The following is a 20,283-nucleotide window of genomic DNA, read 5'->3' on the forward strand; positions in this document are numbered from 1 at the left end:
ATAGCCTTGTGCTCCCAGCACTGCCACCTCCTGCCTCCCGTTCACTGCCAACTCCTTATTCGCCCATTTCTATGAACCCCTGTAGTTTTCTCCAGCCTTTATTCTTGCACCTAATACCACCCAAATCCGGGGCACCCAGCGACAAACAGCGAGTGCTCTAAGAACATCAGTTTCAAGTAGGTGAAAGGGGATCTGACCCTCCCCACAGCCGACTCACCTTTTTTAGGCAAATATGCCCCCAATGGTAGAAGCTAAGATGATCGCAAGGATAATGCAGCAGATCATGATCATGATCTTCTTCTGCTCGTCCAGACAAGGAAAGAAAAAGCACGTGAGAAGCAGCATCACTGTGCAGAGTTGGAAGGGAAGGAAGACAAAAGTGGATCTAGACACGGAGGAGGATGTGAAGGGAAAGGCACATGGATCTGGCTTCTAGAACCCAGGACGTTCAGGCGAGAGGTTCAAAATTCGATCAACAGCAATCTCGGAGGAAGTGTAGTCTGCTCCGCCTTCTAGATCCCATCACATCGGCTTTCCCCTCTCCTGGAATCAATGCTCCCAACAAGTGAACCGAATTCTTGGGAGGAACACTGTAAGTCTGAAACTCAAATACACACTATTCTTTGAGAATTGAACCGTTTTCAAAAATTAGAACTTTGGTCCATCGGGTCTGGCACATGGTTAAAAAGGATTTTAACCCTTTTCCAAAACCTAAACAAAAACCACCACATGGTGGCACCCAACCACTGTTTTGCAGAGAAACGGAGCCAGAACTGTTTTGCGATCGATATAACGTCATTTATTTTTTAAATTATCAATAAAATAATCAAGTTTACATTTAAAAAAATACAAATGACCAAAAAGCCTTCACTTGTATTCCAGACTAAGCCTCAGGCCTCCACAAAGGCCTGTGACCAGAGCTTGGCTGCCCTTGTTGCTGGAGCCAGTCCACTGTCTGACTTCATAGCCATGGGCAAGAGGACGTCCCCTTGGCTCTGTCTGAGTGCTGAGGAACGGTGGAGTGTGTGGCCTTTGCAAAGGAAGCCAAGCGGTAGGATTAGGTGCTCACCCCATCCTGGGGAGTCAAAGCTGCCCTAAGTCAGGGAGACGGGCAGGGAGTCTGAGGGGCTCGCCCTGGGTCAGCAGAGCCACTCACCTGAAGTCGTTTCCTGGCTGTTGCTTCCTCCGTGACAAGAACGGGGGAGACAAAACCTGTGCAGCTCATTAACCGGGTAACAGGATGAGCTACTCAGTAGTCGCCAGTCTCCCCAACTGACTGCCCTGGAGCAGGACCATCCTGAAGGCACAGGATCGACCTCAAGTCACTGTGGATGTTCTCAGGACAAGCCTCACCTATGCAGCAGCGGGGAGAGGTGCCAAGCCTGTCGCACCCGTCTGCTATGCAGAAAAACTTAACGGGATCAACGTAGTCCTCCCCCCAAAGATCTAGGACTGTTCGAGTCCCCATCTAGAAAACGAGGCTTCTCGATGACACGGGAAGATCCATTTCTACTAGGATCCATTTGCAGGTAAGCAGATGTCTCTTACCTAGCTAGTTTTTAGCCCTGCTCAAGGTTTTTGTTTCTTTTTTTTTTTTTTTTGAGGTTCTAATAGTCTTCGTTTCTAATGTTTCTAGTTTCCTACTTCCTGAGAGACACGGGCAAACATGAACATACATCTGACACACATGGTTATAACAGTACATCTGGAATATATGAAATGAGTGACTGAACACTCGCACCAATCTGAGCGTTTCCAGAGCCTGAGGCTCCAGCACCTCGTCCCTGGCCCAATCTTAAGCCCCTGGGTTCTTCCGGCCTCAAGGCAGTGGCTTCACAAAGCATCACTCCGACGAGAAGAGCCGGTTTCCAAGAGTCCGAGGGAAACAAGGCCCCTACCCTCAGCTTTTACAGATGGAAACCCCAGGCCGCCACGTCCCCTGGAGCCTCCCTGAGTAGACCTGCGCGACCGCAGCGTAAAGGCTGAAGTTGGCCGCCGCCAAGCTGAACATCTTCAAACCGTAATTTAAGACCGAATTTCCCAAAAGTCAGCTTCTAAGACCAACGTGACATCTGCAGTCCCTCATATTTGCAAGACCCAGGGACAAGCTGGGGGCCGAGACCTGCCAAGTAGAAGGCTCGCGTCCAGCCTTACTGTTGCCCCGCTCGGGAGAACCCCGTTGTGTTGTTACGGACACCCCTGAAGAGATTCATTGCAACGTCTGAGAGAACAGTCCGTGAGGTAGAAAACAGCCCCTCTGAAGGTTGTGAGCGAGCTCTCCCCGGTGCAAGGGGTAACGCGACACGTTCAGAGGGAAGAAGGGGAGCCGGGCGGCTCGCACTGTCCGGGAGAGAAGGTGCTCGGGAGCTGGCGGCGCAGGAGGAGGTGAGGAGGACTCGGGGTCGCATCAGGGAGGTTAGCTTCCTCCGGGGCCAGAGTTTGCTGGGTCAGGTCCAAGGACGGTTACAAGGAAGCAAAGGAACAGGTCCCACTCAGGAAGGCCCCTCGGACTCCGCTCCCATCTGAAGACGAGGGTGGCCACAGCAGGCTGGAGTGGATCAGGCTCTAAGGGAGGCAGGGGAGGGAGGAGCTCATCAGTGCGCAGGGCGGCGGCGGAGGGCAACATTGGCAGGCCTAGGAGGTGGACAGGGAACAGCACGTCACTGCAGGGAAAGGAGGGCGACGGAGAGGTCCACCCTACACCTGACATCCTGCAGACGCCACCCGGAGCTACACGTCCTACTGCGAAAGAAACAAAAAGCCATATTACGAGGGGATAAATCCCAGGGCCTCTGCTGGCCCTTCGCGGGCGCTGTGACGTTTCCTGGGAGGACACACGGGGGAGGCACAGTCACCGCAAGAGAACACCTGTTCTCTCTACGGGGCCCTCGGCAGCACCTTGCACATCCGAGCTCCAGAGCTCGGGTCTTCTCCATCCCTCCCCTCTAACACAGTGAAAAGAATAAAGAAAAGTTCAGGGGTCACCACGGCTGCTCGTCTTAGGAGCTGGGCCAGCTCGGGCAGGTTTCTTAGCCTCACTGAGCTCCAGAGTTTCCCATCCGAAAGTGGGGACAGCATTACCGCCCTCGAACAGCACCTGGCACAGCGCTGGGGAGCCCGAGGTGGGCTGTCTCCTCCCTCTCGCCCTCAGGCCATGTGGAGGGAGGGTCCAGACCCCCGTGGGAGCCCGGCGGGAGCCCGTCCACCTTGATGGAGTGCACCACCCTACGAGTGCACCACCCTACGCAGCCCAACGCCGCTCAGCGACGCAGCCTCCTGAGGAGCGCGTAAGTCCGCAAAGACATTAATTAGTCTCCTTATTTAAAGGAGGGATTCATGTACACTCTGAGAAGGTGATGTTTGGTGCTATAATTATCTGTCTTGGAGACTGGTCACATGGGAGGAGGTGGGAGGAAGAGACACACAGGAGCAAAAATAGAGAAGGCTCGGGTCTGGGCACCGCCGTGGCGGAGGTATGTGTCCAGCACCTATTACCTCAGCCACCTGCCCTCTCTGAATTCCTAATATGAAGACAACACTGAAATGGGAAAAATGCAGGTTAGTCATACCATTAGGTATAGGAACACAGTAATCCCCAAACTCCAACCTTGGGGAAGTGTTAATAATCGAGAGTATATTCACAATCTTGTGCTGAAAATCAGATTCACAGGGAGGCTGCGGTGCGTAGGATTTCTGAACGGAGCCTCAGACCACCGAGGATCTATCTGACCTCTGAAACAGGTCTGAGTGTGTGAACATGCCACGACGTTATCAGCAGTAACATCAAAAATTCTGCTCACCTTTTCTGTGTTTGATAGGTTTTTGTTAATTATATGTCCTACATCTTACTCAGGAAAGTAATACCTGAGACGTCACGGAGGTGCGGACCGTGCCAGTAGTTAGATCATCCTGTCCTGCTGCTCCTCTGCACATGAAGCCCCGACTCAGGGCTCAGCTCTATTCTTTTCACCAGATTTTAAAGAAATTAATAGCCTAAGTTTTAGAGTCCCTCTCCTTCAAGGTTCTCGGGACTGCGTAGACGATAAACGGCTGCATGGTTTTACAGAGAGAGGCCACGATGCGGAGAACTCTCCTAGGCCTACCATTGCTGTGTTCACACCTGCCCTGTGACCTGTCCATAAGATGGGGGTCACAGCAGTACGTTCTCCTCAGGACAGTGTCCTGTGACTCAAGGACATGTGTATGAGTGTTCAGTGCAGGCCGTGGCACGACGCAACACTCCAGTGTTGGCTGCTCTAGCACTCAGGGTCCAACCCGTCAGCCACAAGCAAGACCCTACTGCCCCCCAAGCCCCACTCCAAAGCTTTGTTTATACTGGAAAGGATATGGAAAGCGAGGCCCGAGATCTGCGAAAGTCAGCAAGAATCCAGAAGACAGACCCCAGTCCAGGTCTAGACTGTACCCATGAGGAACCTGAGTGCCCAGCGGAGGGAGTGAAGACGCGGCGCTCGGACGTGCCCGGCCGGGCAGCAGCGCAGCGTAAGACAAAGAGCCGGGCCGGAGGCCCCAGGAGAGGAGCCGATGGGAGCCGGGCCAGAAGAGGGTTTGGAGGACAGGAGACGGAGTCCGAGCAACAGAAAGTTCGAGAGCGCTCGGCGCGTCCAAGGATGACCACGAGCGGGGACAGAAGGGCCGGGGGCATCTCAGGCCAAGTTCTCAAGGAGTTGCCAATCCAGAGTCCCCATGAACCTCCCATTTACTTACATTTCAGTGCAGCAGCCGCTCGGGCCACCATTACTTCAGCCCAACGGAAAGTCCAATAATCAACGCTAAAATGCCCAGCAACACCACTACTACCACAATGATAATTATCAATTTCTGGGGAGGATAAGAGAAAACAAACCATCGTTACAAACAACCAAAAAGCAGTTCATCCAAAACCCGACCGCTCTCACCTCCACACCGAGAGCCTCTTACCGACCCAAATAGGACTACAGCTCTATATAAAGACGTTTTGTATTTCTCAAGGACTTCCCGGCTAGCGAGGCCAGCAGGCGGAAATACGGAGCTTCTGCTGGCTCTTGGGTCACGTTAAGTCTTGCACACACGGACAGATAAGAAAGCAACTGTCTCGGGGTCTCCCGAGTAGCAACAGGCCAAGGTGTCAAGTGCCCGATTTTTCCTTTTTCAAGAAGTGGTCTACGTTTTCGAATAGTCCTAATTTCAGACTTCTGTCCCTCTCCCGTGAAGCACATGCCCGCCCGTCAGACCCCGTCCGCTGACTGGGGATCAGAAAGCATGACTGTGGTCCCGTCGTGAGCCAGCCTGGGTTTGCCAGGTAACAACTCCCCGGCTCCCCGGCTCCCTGCACAAGCAGTAGGTAAAGTGGGAAGAAAGGAACTGAAGAACCAAAGCATCGGAACCCAGAAGTGGTCAGAGAACAAAGCACAAGCCACCAGAGCCAGCTTCCATGTGGGCAGAGAAACCCAGAGGTGCTCAAGCAACAGGGTCGCTGCAGGGGGGTGTCCGGTGTGGGGGAAGGAGCTGGATGCGAATCCCACCGCCTGGCTTATTGGGGAGCCAGGAGCCCACTAGCTTCCGCAGGTAGGAAGGACAGGTGTGGGGAAGAGGGCAGGGGTGTCAGGGTGGTGACACAGTGCGGGGTCCGCAGGGGAAGAGGGGAGGAGGAGGACCGGGCCTCTGAAGAATGGGAGTGGGGCCGGGAGGGGGCCGGGAGGGGGCCCGGGAGGGGGGCCTGAGCTCTGTCCGGTTGCTGCCTCCGCTGCACAAGGGGCTGGGAGGGTGGGTTCTTGGCGGGCGAGCCCTGAGCCAGATCCATGCGGGGCTGGGGCTGGGGCTGGGGTGGGGCGGGGGCCGGGGAGGGACCAGGCGGGAGCGCAGGCCCGGCTCCAGGCGCGGAGGGCTCACCCTCCGGGCTTCGCTCTGGTACTTGACGGCCTTCTTGGTGTCCGCCACGGCGCGCTCCACGAAGCCCACCGACTGGTCCATGTTGCTCTCGATGCGGTCGATCATGGCCCCCTAACCCCGCGGCGGCAGAGAGAGCAGAGGGCGGGTGAGCGGGCGGGGCGGCGCGGGCCTCACCTTCCGGGCCTGGCCGCGGTACTTGACCGCCCGCTTGGTCTCCTCGCGCGCCTTCTCCACGTGCTCCGCCGTGTGCAGGACGCTCAGCTCGATGTTGTCCAGCATCTCCCCCTGCGGGCGGCCGGGCGGGCGCGAGTGGGCCGGGCGGGCCGGGGCACGGGGCTGCGGGGCGCTGGGGCCGGTCCCGCTCGGCTGCTCCCGCTCGGCTGCTCCCGCTCGGCCGCTCCCGGGCCGTGCTGTGCCCAGCGGAGCCCCCCGCCCCCCACCCCGGGCCTCGGCCTGGCGGACCCCGCGGCGCCCCAGCCCTCCCCGGCGGCCTCCGCGCGGACACCGGCACTTACCGCCTCTCCACCCGCGAGCCCAATCCTCGGCGCGGCCGCGAGGGCAGGAAAGAGAAGGGGGGGGGGGCAGCCGCTTAAGGGGCTCGGGGCCGGGCAGGGGGGCCCGGGGCAGGGGGGAGCCCGGAGCCCGGGCAGGGGCAGCTGGGGGCAGGGCAGGGGAGCCCGGAGCCCGGGGCACGGACCCACGGGGCGCAGCCCTTCCGCGGGGAAGCGGTTCGCTTTGCAGGGGCCGGGCGGGGCACCCGGGGCGTGTGCAGCCCGGGGACAAGCTAGGCCGGGCCTGGCCGGGGCCTCCTACAGGCGCTAGGCCCGTTCCTCCAGGGCCCTCCGCCCTCGCCCCTTGGCCACGGGGCCCAAGGCCAGCGGGGAGCGCCGCAGGGAACACGGGACGCCCCGACCTCGGGGGGACCTCGGGGGAGCTGCTGGCCGCGGCGCCGAGCTCGTGCGTGCGGGGTCGGCGGGGGCAACCCGGCAGCCGTGGGCCCGCCCGGTCCGGTCCGGAGCCCGCGTGGGGGAGCAGCCCCGGAGGCCCCGCCCGGCCCCGCCCGGCCCCCGCGCCCACCTGGTTCTCCACCAGCATCGCGATGTCCACGAACATGTCGTGCAGCTCCTTGATGCTGCTCTCCAGCCGCACGATGTCCTTGTGCCGCCCCTCGATCTCGCTCAGCGCTTGCTTGGAGATCTGCGAGTCGATGATCTAGGCCGGCGCGGGGGGCGTCAGCGCGGCCGCAGAGACCCCCGGCCTCGCCCCTCCCCCTGCCCCTGCCCCTTCCCCCACGGCCTCGCCCTCCCCCTCCACCCCCGCGGCCTCCCCCTGCCCCTCCCCCTCCACCCCCGCGGCCTCGCCCCTCCCCCTGCCCCTCCCCCTGTCCCCGCGGCCTCGCCCTGCCCCTCCCCCCCCCCCCCCCCCCCCGCCCTGCGCTCACCCCGGCGGTGAAGATGGCGGGGTTCCCGCTCTCCAGCATCTCCTCCAGCTCCTCGTCCGTCGTCTTCTTGCCCGCTTTGCCGGACAGAGGCCGCGCTTCAGCCACGCGGCCGAGGCGCAGCGAGTCGCAAGTTCCCTGGTTCCCTCCGCCTGGAGGCCGCGCCCCCGCCCCCCCCCCCACGGACCGGCTCCGGGGCACCGCGCACCCCCCCCCAGGTCACAGGGCTCCGAGGCCGCGGGGCCGCGGGGCAGCAGCCGGGAAGGGCGGCGCGTCCTGCGCTGGAGCCCAGGGCCCGTCCGGGTCCGCGGGGGCGCACGGGCAGGGGCAGGCGCGGGGCTCGACGCGGCACCTACTGATCTCGAGCTGCCGCTGGATCCGCCCCTTGCTGCGCTCGCGGAAGTCCACCTGGGCCTCGTTGTACCGGGTCATCACCTCCACGAACTTCCGGGACAGGACCGAGTGCTGCGGGGACGTGCGGGCCGCTGGGCGCTGGGCGCTGGGGCGCTGGGGCGCTGCGCCGGGACCGGGACCCCCCGACCCCGCGCCCCCCCCCCCCGCGCGGCCCCAGGCCCCCCGCCCCGCCCCCCGCCGGGACCAGGCCTCCTCCCTCCCGCACGGCGGGGCCTCCTGGGGCGCCTCCCCTCCACGGGCGGGCCGCGGGGACCCTCACCTGCGACTTCCGGATGCGCAGGTCCGCGGACGACCGCACCTCGTCCTCCTCGATGTGCCTCTCCATACCTGCGGCACAGCGGCTCACCTGCGGCCCCCCCCCCCGCGGAGCCCCCCCCCCCTCCCCAGGGCGGCAGGACCGACCCGCGGCCGCACACCCTGCCCGGGAGGGGCGCACCGACCCCCGCGTCCCCGTGCCCAGGACCCGGCAGGGCTGCTCCGGGGCTGCTCAGAGAGAAGCGCAGGCCCAGGCTCAAGCCGAGTCGTCCCCGCAGGGGCAGGGCAGGGGCAGGGCAGGGCAGGCCCGGATCCCACCCTCCCTCCACGGACCGGGGGGCGGGCCCCAAGCGCGGGCAGAGGCGGGTGCGGATCCCGGGGTCTGGGCGGCCCGGCCTCTGCCCCCTTACTCTTGAGCTTGTTCCGGACGTTGTTGGCTCGTTTCTTGATCTCGGCCGTGAGCTGCTCCAGGTCGTCCTTGGTTTCTGCGGCCACGGAGGAAGCGGGTCAGCGGGAGGCTCTGGGCCCCAGTCCACAGAGGCCACGCCCGCAGCCGCCCACCCACAGCCGGGTCCACCCCCTGGCACCCCACGCGGGCCGGGAGCCACAGGTGTCGGGGCACTGACCAGGCTCCAGGGCCCAGGCCTCCGCCTACAGGACCTGCAGGCCCTGCACATCAGTCTCCATCAGGCTCGCGGGAGGGGGGGGGGGGCAAGGTCCCCAGGGCCACCCTGTGGGCACAGCCTGGACGTCCCTCAGCAGAGGAAGGGGTAAGGGGGTCTCTACTCCACGGGACAGGGCCCACCATCACCAGGGTCTACACCCTGGGACAGGGTCTGCCATCAGCAGGGTCTACACCACAGGACAGGCCCCGCCATCAGCACGTCTACACCACGGGACGGGGCCCGCCATCAGCAGGGTCTACACCACGGGACAGGGCCCACCATCACCACGTCTACACCACGGGACGGGGCCCGCCATCAGCAGGGTCTACACCACAGGACGGACCCCGCCATCAGCACGTCTACACCACGGGACGGGCCCCACCATCAGCAGGGTCTACACCACGGGACGGGGCCCGCCATCAGCAGGGTCTACACCACAGGACGGACCCCGCCATCAGCACGTCTACACCACGGGACGGGGCCCGCCATCAGCAGGGTCTACACCACGGGACGGGGCCCGCCATCAGCAGGGTCTACACCATGGGATGGGGCCCGCCATCAGCAGGACGGGATCCTGCCACTTGCAACAAGGGGTGGACCCGCAGGGCATGGTGCAGGGGGAGCCAAGTCCGTCAGAGAAAGCCCAGAGCCTCTGACCTCACCCCTGCGTGGACTCCAGGAAACTGTGGCTCGGAGGGAGGACGGGACGACACAAGGAGATAAAGCAGAGCAGGCGCCAGGCCGGGAGAGACTGAATCACGGGACGGGACAGGAGCAGAGGGGCCTGCAGGGGAGGAGGTGGGGGCAGGGGGCTGGGGGAGCGGCGTTAGGGGGCGCGTGAGGGCGCAGGGCTGCGGGCGAGGTGCGCCCCGACACTCACTGGGCTCGGGGATGGGGGCGGACAGGATGACGCTGTACAGCTTCTTGGCCTCGTCCACGTGCTCCGAGATCTTGTCGATGTTCAGCCGCGTGTCCTCGATCTGCAGGCACAGGGATGGGGCCCGGGGTCACGGGAGACACGGCCCGAGCCCGCGGGCCGCCCCCGTCCTGGAGAGTGGGGCCCCAGCACTAGGAGTCCTGGGTGCAGGGGGGCCTCCGCGGGCACACACACCCCAGCCTCGGCCCACACCCACCCCAGCCCTGCTCAGCCAGGAGCCGACACTTGCCCCTGGGACGGCAGACGGGGCCAGGGAGGACCCCGGGGAAGAGGGAGATCAGGGGGGGAGGACGGGGCAGAGAGAGGGAGGAGAGCGTGTGAGTGTGCCTGCGGCTCAGGTCATGGTCTGGGTCCTGGGTCAGCGCCCCCTCCCCGCCCGCTCCCAGGCCCCCGGAGCTCCCTCTCGCTCTGTCTCTGTCAGGCAGCACGTGCCTCGGGGAGCAGCTCTTTACACAGCCGCGCCTTGCACCGGCTCCCTCAGGGGGCAATCCCGACCCCCAGCAGCTCCCCAAGAGGACACCGGGGGCTCCTTGGTGCTGCCCTTGGAGGAGCCCAGGGTCACAACCGCTGTCGCACCCCCAGGGAGGGCCCCGCAGGCCCCGGGCAGGTCACCCACCTCCGCGAAGAACTCATCCATGAAGGCCGTGTTGTCCACAGCGATCTCCACCTCCTCCGCATCGTCGTCCTGCGTCAGCTGCTCCTGTGAGACACAGAGAGGTGAGGCTCAGAGCCTGGACACTCATGGGGAGGGGGAGAAGAGCAGGGGAGGGGGAGAGAGGGGGAAGGGGGCCCATGCATCTGCTGGGGGTGGGCGCTCACGGGGAGTGGGGCCGTCACCTCGGGCAGCTGTCACCTCGGGCAGCTGCCCGTCGTCACCCCCAGTGCAGCTCCGTCACCCCCAGTGCAGCTCCGTGGTGTGTGGGGCCCCCCCCATGCGGGGCACCATCCCCCCACACTGGGTCCCCTACACTATGCACCCCACCCCTGCACGGCCTCCTGACGGGGGCGCCGACCCACGGAGCCTGGCCCGTACCTGAGCGGCCCAGGGAGCCTGCAGGCCGCATGCGGTGGGTGAGAGCCCGGGGTCCCTAGCACGGGTTAGGGCCCAGGCCCCACCAAGGGCGGGGACCTCCACTAGCCCCCCAGCAGCCCCGCCTGCCCGCAGCAGCCTCCCTGCCCAGCCGAGCACCACCTGCGCCCAAAGGGCCTGAGGCCACTGCTCCTGGACAAGGAGGGAGGCGCCCCCCCCCACCCCGGGCCCACCCGGGCTCCTGATGGCACCGCCCGCCTGGCCAAGCCACAGGAGGGCTCTGGGGGAGGCGCGTTCTGCCCCGCCCGCGCCCGCCCCCCTCCGGGGCTGGGTCACGGCTGGGTCTTGGGGTGCAGGCCCAGCGGCCAGTGCCCGCCCTGCCTCCTGCGCCTTCGGGGGCCTCTGGGCCGGGGCTGGCACCTCAGGCTCGGGTGCCAGCAGGGCCTGTGCCCCCCCCACCTTCCCAGATGACGCCCTTCCTGGGAATTCCCTCGGAAAGCTGAGGCTCTGCTGACACCTGGGGAGTCCGCTCCGATTGCTCCCCCCAGGATCTGGTTCCCTGGCCTGTCTGGAACCTTCCGCAGCCCAGGCTAACAGCCGCATTCAGAATGGATTTTTTTTTTTTTGGTCATTTCAGCTGTTTTTAAATTTAAATTCAATTTGCCAACATAGAGCGTAACACCCAGAGCTCATCCCATCACGTGCCCCCCCAGTGCCGCCCCCATCGCCCCGTCCCACCCGCCGCCCTCCAGCGACCCTCAGTGAGGCCAAGGCTGCAGCCCCCAAAACCACCTTCCCCTGTTCACCTCCTCGGGTTCAATGTCCCAAAGCCTGAGGGCGCTCGGAGGCCACGGGGGTCCAACTAAGATCACGTGTCGCCGGGGCCCGCGGCTGCGGAGCACTGACCACGTAGGAGGAAGGCGAGCAGCCAGCAGGACGGGAAACCGGCCTCCCCGGAGGCTGCGGCCCCGATTCCCCAGCAGCCCCCGAAGCTCCGGCGAGGTGCTCCCTCCGTAACCGTCGTCCACACAGGGCCGGTGGCAGCCTCCGGGGCCCCACCTCCAGGAAGGACCTACCTCTCCCGCCTCGCTGGAAAACGAGGCCCAGCCTCCGGGGGGAGGCGGCTCAGCGAGTACTTGCGGACTGTCCTGGGCAGAGGCCTCCTAGAGACGTGCCCCAACGAGGTGGCCCGTGGTCAAGCGAGCTGTTAGTGGGATGGGGCTGCCCTCCTGGATGGGCTGAGGAAGTTTCTGGAAGCTGGGCACACTTGTGCCCTGGGGCGGGGGGCCAGGCACTAGGTCTCCGTCACGACATAAATATCGGAGGCCCGTGGACTCTGCATAAGGATCGTGCACACCTGCGAGGTCGCCCCTGGCGTGGGACAGTATCCAGCGGGGCAGCCCGCCCCTCGTCCGGGGAGAGATCGTGGGAACCGGAAGAGAGAAGTCTCTGGAAACTCCGCACCTAGGCCTGCAGCCGGTCGTCGCCGCGGGCTGGGACACCTCAACAGGGGTCTCCGCTCTGAGGCTCTAACGTGTAGGTGGGGGCAACCTACGCACGGCCAATGGCACGCCAGGCTCCCCGTCGCCTCGCGGCAAAGACGAGGGGTCCCCCGGGGTGAGCTCCCCTCGCCCGAGGAAGGCCACACGCGGAGCCAGGACCGCGAGGCTCCATCAGCAGGCCCACACCCGGCTGCGTCTCTGAGCCCCGACTTCCCTGCCTGCCCAGTGGGAACGAGGGCGCCCCCGGGCTTGGGGCACACCAGTCGGATCTCTAAGGCCCCGAGCACTACTCACAGGCACGGCGCGGCCCAGGAGGCGCAGCCACTTCTCTATGAGGGTTGGGTGCGCCCAGGGTCTCCCACCTGGAGAGGCGCACAGCCAAGGGACAGACGGACACAGCGCAGACCGGGACTCCGGGGCCCCATCCCGCCTCCCCTGCGGCGTCGATCCCACGGCTGCGCCGCTTCAGAAAAAGTAAAGGAACATCAACGACAGGCAGCGAGCGCTCCGGTCCCATCGGTCCCAGGGCGGGACCCGAGGGAGGCCGTCATCACGGGTCACGGCCGGGCGGCGGGACTCCCACCAGCTTCTCTGCCGGGGGGACTAACTGGTCCCAGGGAGACCCCGGTCCCTCCCGACAGCCAGACTGTCCTGGCCGGGCCGTGGGGACCCGGCGGGAGCCCAGACAAGGCCTTCAGCATCGTTATCGGGGCATCAAGGCATGTGGCCATCGGACGGTGGCCGAGCTGTGACACAGGCCGTGGCAGGAACCACGAGCCGCACCACTTCCTTCCCCTTCCCAGGCTCCTACTGCCTCCCGGCCTCGGGGCCCCCGAGGGAGCCAGAGCCCCAGCGTCACCCGCCCTCCTGCCGAAGCTGCCCCACAGGCCCGTGGGACGGGGTGACGTCCCGCACGGTGGGGACGCGCAGGCCTGAGCTGTGTCTGCGCCACCTGCGCTGCCAACCTCGGGTCCCCTCCGCTGGCTTCCTCAATGAAACCGCCCGCCCAGGGAAGTGGCCCCACACGCTGCTGCTTGGCCGGGTGTCACTGCGCCCCCGCCTGTTTCCTGGGGCCGGGCCAGCCGGGGCTGTGTCCCAGGGCACCATCCCCCAGCGGCCTCCCTGGGCGGCAGGACAGGGGCACCCCTCTGAGCCTAGGGGACGGGGAGGGGTCCCCGAAGTGGGGTGAGGCCTTCCCCAGGACCCTGGGCCGTGCCTCGGGAGCCCCAGAGCCCTGGGACCAAGGCGGGTGCAAGGGGCCCCCTTCAGTCCCGCGGCTTCCCTGTTCTCCGTGGGACGCCCGGCGCTGGATGTGACAGTTCCTCTGAGGGAAGGTCCCCTTGTCAAAAGAGCCGCGAAGGAAGGAGGAAGCGAGCAGCCGGCCAGCGGCGCCGGGAACCGCTGGCTCCACTCAGGGCTGTGGCTCCCTGCGGCCGCACCCCACCAGCACCTAGATCGGGGAGCCCGGGGAGGCAGGTGTGCACAGGGAGGCAGGTGTGCATAGGGGACACGGGCCGCACGGGGAGCAGGTGTGCATAGGGGACACGGGCCGCACGGGGAGCAGGTGTGCCTGGGGGACACGGGCCGCACGGGGAGGCAGGTGTGCATAGGGGACACGGGCCGCACGGGGAGCAGGTGTGCATAGGGGACACGGGCCGCACGGGGAGCAGGTGTGCATAGGGGACACGGGCCACACGGGGAGGCAGGTGTGCCTGGGGGACACGGGCCGCACAGGATCCCTACAGGACGCTGCACCCTCGCTGTGCTTCGCTGACAAACCACAGAGGAAACAAAAGGCGGCGGCGGGTGAGCTCGAGGATGGGGCTGGACCCTCAGGAGCCGAGGCCTGCGGAGTCACCAGTTCCGTCCTGGCCACGCGTGCCAGGCCTCGGAGGGCAGGGCCACGGGGCGCTGGGGACGCACTGGGGTGAGGGACACACTCAGCGGGCAGATCCTTGACTGGCCGCGACCCCTTAACACCCGCGCGCTCGGGGCACAGGCAGGGCCCACGGCTGCGTCCTCTCCAGCGGTGCTGCCCCTGGGAGTGAGTGCACAGGCCTCCTCGCACCGGGGTGGCTCCCGGGAAGTCACTCGGGAGGGCACGGGACGCTCCCGTGGCCCCGCCGAGCAGGGGCCTGTGCACCCCTGGCACAAGCACCGCCGCTGCTCTCGAGGGCCGCACACGCTGACACACGCACACCCAGGCCCACACGCGCACCCACGAGGCCAAGCCGGCCTGCTGGGAAGTGGACGACTCCCTCCTCACGACAACCCGGGGGCAGCGGTTTCCCCGATACACAGGCCCCCGCTCCTAGGGCTGGGACGGGGCCACGGGGCGGTCCTCGTGGGGACGGCAGGCACCCCACAGTACACCGCAACGGGGCGCATTAATTTGAATGAAGACATTTTTCCGGAGTGTGTACTTGAGTACGGCTGCCTCTGCAGGCGGCTTCTGCGGCCACCGGCAAATTCAGATATTTACTATTATTATCATTCTAAATATTCTGCCATCCCTTTTTTGGGTTTCTTCTTAACCTGACAATTATTTAGAAAGAGGTTTCAAATTTCCAAAGTCGGGGTGGGGCATGGGGGGCTCAGCAATTTAGCACCACCTTCAGCCCAGGGCGTGACCCCGGGGTCCCGAGATCGAGTCCTGCATTGGGCTCCCCGCATGGAGCCTGCGTCTCCCTCTGCCTGGGTCTCTGCCTCTCTCTGGGTCTCTCATGAATAAATAACATGAGAAAAGAAAAAAAAAAAAGAAAAGAAAAAAAAAGAAAGAAAGGAAAGGAAAGGAAAGGAAAGGAAGAAAAGAAAAAAGAAAAGAGAAAAAAAAAGAAGAAAGAAAAGAAAGAAAAAAAAAATTAAAAACAAAGGAAAGAAAAAGTTTCCAAAGTGGGCGAGCCCAAGAAAAAAGAAAGAAAATTCCCGAAGCAGGTGAGCCCAGAGTGGAAATCACCCAATTCTGGTCTTGGTTGTTTTTTTTGTTTGTTTGTTTTTTGTTTTTCTGGTCTTGGTAGTTTTATGACGTCATCAGCAGGGCCCGTGACCACAGGACTTCGCCTTCTGCGCCGTCCCACGTTCTCCTCACGTCCGCCCCGGCCAGTGTTTTCGGACCTTCTGCTGTATCTGAAAAGATCCCGCATCCCGCCCGTTTGGCGGCAAGAACCGCAGTTTCATCCGGGCCGCGGTCGCTCCCCGGGCCTGCTCCTCGGGACCAGCCAGGGCTGCAGGAAGGCTCAGGGAGAAGGGACGCGTCGGCCTGGAGGGAGCCCGCCTCACCCCCGGGGCTGCGGGACGAGGCCGCGGGCATGCGAGGGCCTGGCCAGGACCGTGCATGGGATGCCCACGGGGAGGCCACAGGGAGGGTGCCCTCTGCCCCGCACCAAGGGGCGGTGGCCGCACCCGCAGCACGTGGGCCCCGTGGGCCTGGGGCACCTAAGGCGGCTGCGAAGCTGCTGCCCAGCCCGTGGGCCTTCTCACGCAGCCACGCAAGGGCCGAGGGCCGCGACCAGGAAGACGGTCTAGCTGGGTGGTGGTGGTGGTGGTTTTTTTTTTTTTTAAGATTCTAATTTTAAGTCAATTCCACACCCAGTGCAAGGCTCAAACTCACAGCCCTGAGATCGAGAGTCGTGGGCTCCAGACAGCGGCCGGCGCCCCGAGCATCGCCCAAAGACCACAGGATCGGGGGACAGGGTCCCAGTCACGGGGTGACGGAAACCCCAGCGGCCCCACGGGGAGGGGCGCATGTGGACAGCAGCTCCGGAGGCGGCGGGCGCCGGGCGTGGAGGTGGGAGGACAGACGGCAGCGTGACCCCGGCAGGCGTCCCCCCCACATACAGGAACAAAAATAACCCTAATCCCCTCTCTGGTCCAGCGCTCTCCCTCCTGGCGTCTGCAGATGAGCCCGTAATCCCCGCTCGCTCCCCGTGGCCTCCCAGTGGCCTCCGGCTGCTGCAGGGCCCCCCCATCTCGCCCCCCCCCCCCTGCACACTCTCAAAGGAGAAGTTCTCAGGCTGCATCTCGGCCAAGAGCTTCTCAAACCAGGATGTGGACGTGCAGTCGTGACCCAAGCACCTGCCAGGCCATCCGGCCGTGGCGGCGACTCCGGCCGTGGCGGCGACCAAGCGAGCCAAGCTTCAAAGGGGAAGCACAGGGGCGCTGGCCCCCAGGGTGGAGTGGCCCGGGGTCCAGATCCAGTCCCACATTGGGGTCCCCACAGGGAGCCTGCTCCTCCCTCGGCCTGGGTCTCTGCCTCTCTCTCTGGGTCTCTCAGGAATAAATAAAATCTTTAAAAAAATAAACAATAAGAACACGGGGAAGTACAGCGCCGTGCTTTCAGGGGTACCCTGCAGCCCTCATCAGCGGGCCCCGCTCCCACAGACACCCAGACACGCAGCAGGACACCGAGGAGCCCTCCAGGATGCACAGGCGAGACGGGAGACGACAACGAGCCGGTCTGCCTCGGAGACCCCGGGGTCCGCACCACCCGTCGCTACAACCGGGCCGGGAGACGGGTGTCCCCAAGGGACCTGCGGTCCCCCCCACGCCAGCTGCAGGCCCCGAGTCCTTGCCCCGACTCCCTCCGCTGCCGGCCTCTCTGCTGCCACCGCCCACCTCCGGCCGGGGGCCTTCTGCAGCCGCGGCCCCTTGCTCCACGCGGGGACCCTGTGCCCTAACTGCGGCCCAGGCACGTCCAGCGGGCGGAGGCCAGCGAGGCTGAGGAGGAGCCCTCCCGGCTCCTGGCGGCACCCACGGGCGCGGGGAGCAAGGCACCCAGCAGGGGGCCAGGTCATGCAGGTCTCCCACGGGTCTCCCACGGGTGTCCCCGCGCAGCCTCCACCGCAAGATGCTAGGCTCCCGCTCTGCGTCCTGCGCGTCTCCCCGTCCGACTGTAACCCAAGAAGCCTCGACGCCCCCCGCCCCGGCCAGTGCCCCCCACAGGGCTCAGGAAGGGCAAGTGGCCCCGACAGGAAGCGCATGAACTGGGGAGCCATCCGCACGAGCCCCCGCGACCTGGGCTGGCGTGGGCCGAGTCCCCGTCCCTGGGCCCGGGCTGCGGCTGAGCCCCAGGATCACAGGGCAAGAGAGGAGGCAGGGCTGGTGGCCGGCGGCTCACGCGGGGGACTCACGTGTCAGGGCCGGGTGATTATCTCGGGCCACCTCACTGAGCTCGCACCGTGGCCCACGGGGACGGACGTGACCCACTTTACGGGTGCAACCGTGAGATGTGGGTCCCGGCCCCAGAGCCTCGCGGCGCCCAGCATGGGCTCACAGGTCGTGGGGTGAGCCGGGCCTCAAGTCCTGCCACGTGCCCCCCGCCCTCAAATGGCGCCCAGCGCCCCCCCAGGCTCGAGGCCCACAGCCCCCGCGGCCACGGCCCAGGCAGCTCTGACTATGAGGACGCCCCTGTGCAGAGTCCCTACGTCTGCCCGTGGACCTGGGGTCCTCGCACGTTCAGGGCGAAGCTCATCTGTCGGCACACACGGTCCTCGGGTCACCCAGAGGCGGTCACCACCGCGCGGGGAGCCGGGTGTCGCGTGAACCAGTGGCCTCCGCTGCTGGAAGGGATGAGAGGGGCCTGCGTGAAGGCCTCCCTCGCCGCGCAGGCTGGGCCGCGGGGTGGGCGGCAGACCCAGGCCCAGGCCAAGCTGAGCCGTGGGCTTCGTGGGCGGAGGCCAGAGGGGCTGCTGGGGTGACGGAGCCTTCTTGTCTTACAAAAGAGGAACAGAGAGGCGGCGAGACCAAGGACGGGGGACAGCCAGGACCCCCGCGGCCCGGCACTCCCGCCCCCCCACACCCACCCACCGGGGCACTGTTAGGTGTGTGCCTCCCCGGAGGTGCCGCTCCATTACCCGGAAGGTAACAACAAGGTGCGGGGACGCACACGGACTCGCGTGGCCTGGGCCAGGACCTCTGGACTCAACCCTCTTGGCCGCTTGTCGCCACTGGGCCTGAGAAGGGCTGTGGGCTGACGCTCTGGACACGGACCAGGGAGTGTGTCCCTGAGCCTCTACCTGGTACCTGGCGCGGCTGCTCCACGGAGGGAAGGAGGGAGGGAGAGCTTCACCCTCTGCCTGCCCGGGCCCCCCGGAGCGTGGTCCGGGTGGGCCGCGTGGAGCCCGCCCTGCGAGCTGCTGCAGCCCTCCTGCCCGCTGGGCTCCCTCTGGGCTCCCGCTGCCCCTTGCACTGGGTGAGGGCAGTGACACCCGCCTGCCGGTGACCAGGATGTGAGAGGCTCCGGTGGGGAAGAGCGAGTGGGTGCAGGGAGGCCCCCACTCCCTGCAGCTGGGCCACGGCCTCTGCCTCGCCCCTGCACCCCCACCTCCTCTGAGGACCCAGGCCCCAGCCCACAGCGTGGGAGGGGCCCGACGGCCTCACCCCACACCCTCCCAGTGGACCCTTGTCCCTCACATGCGCGAGGCCTGCGTTTTTCCGGAGCTGCACAGCCCTGAATGTGCCACTGTCAATCCCGCCCGTGCCCTGTGCCCCACAGAGACCCGGAGGCGCCGTGGCTTCCAGGGGTCAGAGCCACACACCTCACAGGGGCCGGGACTTGGGCTCAGGGGTGCAGGGGTGGCTCCAGGGTGCAGCCCTGGGGAGGTCCAGCCGGGCTGGGCCTGCGCTTCCCACGAGGTCCCAAGGGGAGGGCGGCTTTGTCCTCAGGAAAGGCACCGGTCCCGGGGCTCAGGCTGGGCCTGCCCCCATGGTGCTCTCCTAATTACTGGCTGCGGAGTTGGGCCTCAGAACCCAGGTTTAACGATTCTCCGGCCACGTCCCATTATGTCACTCGGTCTCACAACAGATCTCTAGGGCACGATCGTCACCAGGAGATAAGGAAACGGACGCCCCAGAGGCTGAGTGAGCCGCCTGAGCCTTCAGGGCCAGCGCCCTCGGACGGGGTGGTCCCCCTGCGCACCCCCCAGGGTCCCCCTGCGCATCCCCCAGGGTCCCCCTGCGCATCCCCCCAGGGTCCCCCTGCGCACCCCCCAGGGTCCCCCGGCGCATCCTCCTGGGGGTCCCCCCTGTGCATCCCCCCAGGGTCCCCCTGCGCATCCCCCCAGGGTCCCCCCTGCGCATCCCCCAGGGTCCCCCCTGCGCATCTCCCCAGGGTCCCCCCGCGCATCCTCCTGGGGGTCCCCCCTGCGCATCCCCCCTGCGGGTGCCCCGCCTCCCGGGACGAGGGAGACATTCCTGATGACAGACTCGGCGGCGGGGCCCGGCCCATCCCGGCGCGTGACCGGCTCCGGGCTCGGAGGTCACCGGGAGCTCGGCGGCCCCTGGGGGAGGGGCAGCCCGGGGGGAGGGGGAGGGGGAGGCGCTCGCGGGCAGGCGGGCAGGTGAGCAGGTGACCAGGTGGGCGTGACCCCCGACCCCGCAGGGAGCCCGGCCCCGAGCGGCCGGGCGGGGGGGAGGGTAGCCCCGGCGGGGGGGGGAGGAGGCGCTCCCGGGCCGCGGCGGGCAGGCGGGCAGGTGAGCAGGTGAGCAGGCGGGCAGGTGGGCAGGTGGGCAGGTGAGCAGGCGGGCAGGCGGGCAGGTGGGCAGGTGAGCAGGCGGGCAGGCGGGCAGGTGGGCAGGCGGGCGCGACCCCGACCCCGCGGGGAGCCCGACCCAGGGCCGGGGGCGGGGCGGGGCGGGGCGGGGGCCTGCAGGCAGCGGCGGCCCGGGCTGAGTCACCGGCACCTGACCGGGGGGGGGGGGGTCGGGGGGGGCATCCCGGGCTCCGGGCCCGCGCGGGGCACTCACGGCCTTGAGCTGCTCCAGCCGGTCCTTCATGCTGCCGCCGGGCGCCGGGAGGCAGGTGCGCGGCCCAGGTGCGCGGCCCAGGTGCGCGGCCGGAAGCGGCGGCGGCGGGAGGCGCGGGCGGAGGCCGAGCAGGAGCGTCCGAGGCCCGGGAGGCTCCGCCGCGCCGCCCCGCCCGCCCCGCCCGCCCCCTCCCGCCCCGCCGGCGCCGCGCGCGCAAATCCGGCTCCGGGCGGCCGCGTACAGCGGATCCGCCCCGCGCCCGCCCCGCACCTGGGCCGCGCCCCGCCCGCCTTAAAGGGCCCGAGCCCGCCCCGCCCGGGAGGAGGGGAGGGGGGAAGGGGGGGGGGAGGGCCGCGGGACGGTGAGGGGAGGGGGAAGGGGAGGGGGGGAGGGAGGAGGGGAAGGGCCGC

General features: G+C 66.1%; 1 protein-coding gene across 4 annotated transcripts; it reads right to left on the reverse strand.

Annotated features, from left to right (window-relative positions):
* Window positions 1-776: 776 nt before the first annotated feature.
* Window positions 777-20,065, reverse strand: STX3 (syntaxin 3). Of its 4 annotated transcripts, none has more exons than XM_041727606.1 (11): window positions 19,874-20,065; window positions 10,215-10,298; window positions 9,542-9,641; window positions 8,407-8,481; window positions 8,001-8,068; window positions 7,684-7,792; window positions 7,331-7,404; window positions 6,967-7,101; window positions 6,064-6,174; window positions 4,726-4,839; window positions 777-2,565 (listed from the first exon to the last, which is right to left on the reverse strand). In XM_041727606.1, exons 1-10 carry the CDS (start codon window positions 19,901-19,903, stop codon window positions 4,756-4,758), a joined length of 870 nt encoding a protein of 289 aa, XP_041583540.1. In that variant the 5' UTR covers window positions 19,904-20,065; the 3' UTR covers window positions 777-2,565; window positions 4,726-4,755. The 4 variants fall into 4 exon arrangements, with proteins under 4 accessions (XP_041583540.1, XP_041583538.1, XP_041583541.1 ...); XM_041727604.1 differs by having other exon boundaries at window positions 777-2,634; XM_041727605.1 differs by lacking the exon at window positions 777-2,565 and adding an exon at window positions 2,604-2,742.
* Window positions 20,066-20,283: the final 218 nt, after the last annotated feature.

This window comes from Vulpes lagopus, chromosome 13 (genome assembly GCF_018345385.1).
Source record: "Vulpes lagopus strain Blue_001 chromosome 13, ASM1834538v1, whole genome shotgun sequence".
Lineage (NCBI taxonomy): Eukaryota > Metazoa > Chordata > Mammalia > Carnivora > Canidae > Vulpes > Vulpes lagopus.

Bases quoted from the DNA above. Each gene is read 5' to 3' on its own strand.
- STX3 (XM_041727606.1), bottom strand. From the start codon at position 19,903: ATGAAGGACCGGCTGGAGCAGCTCAAGGCC. The intron at 9,642-10,214 runs GTGGGTGACCTG...CTGTGCCTGCAG, and splicing joins TGGATGAGTTCTTCGCGGAG to ATCGAGGACACGCGGCTGAA. The intron at 7,793-8,000 runs GTGAGGGTCCCC...ACGTCCCCGCAG, and splicing joins TGCGCATCCGGAAGTCGCAG to CACTCGGTCCTGTCCCGGAA.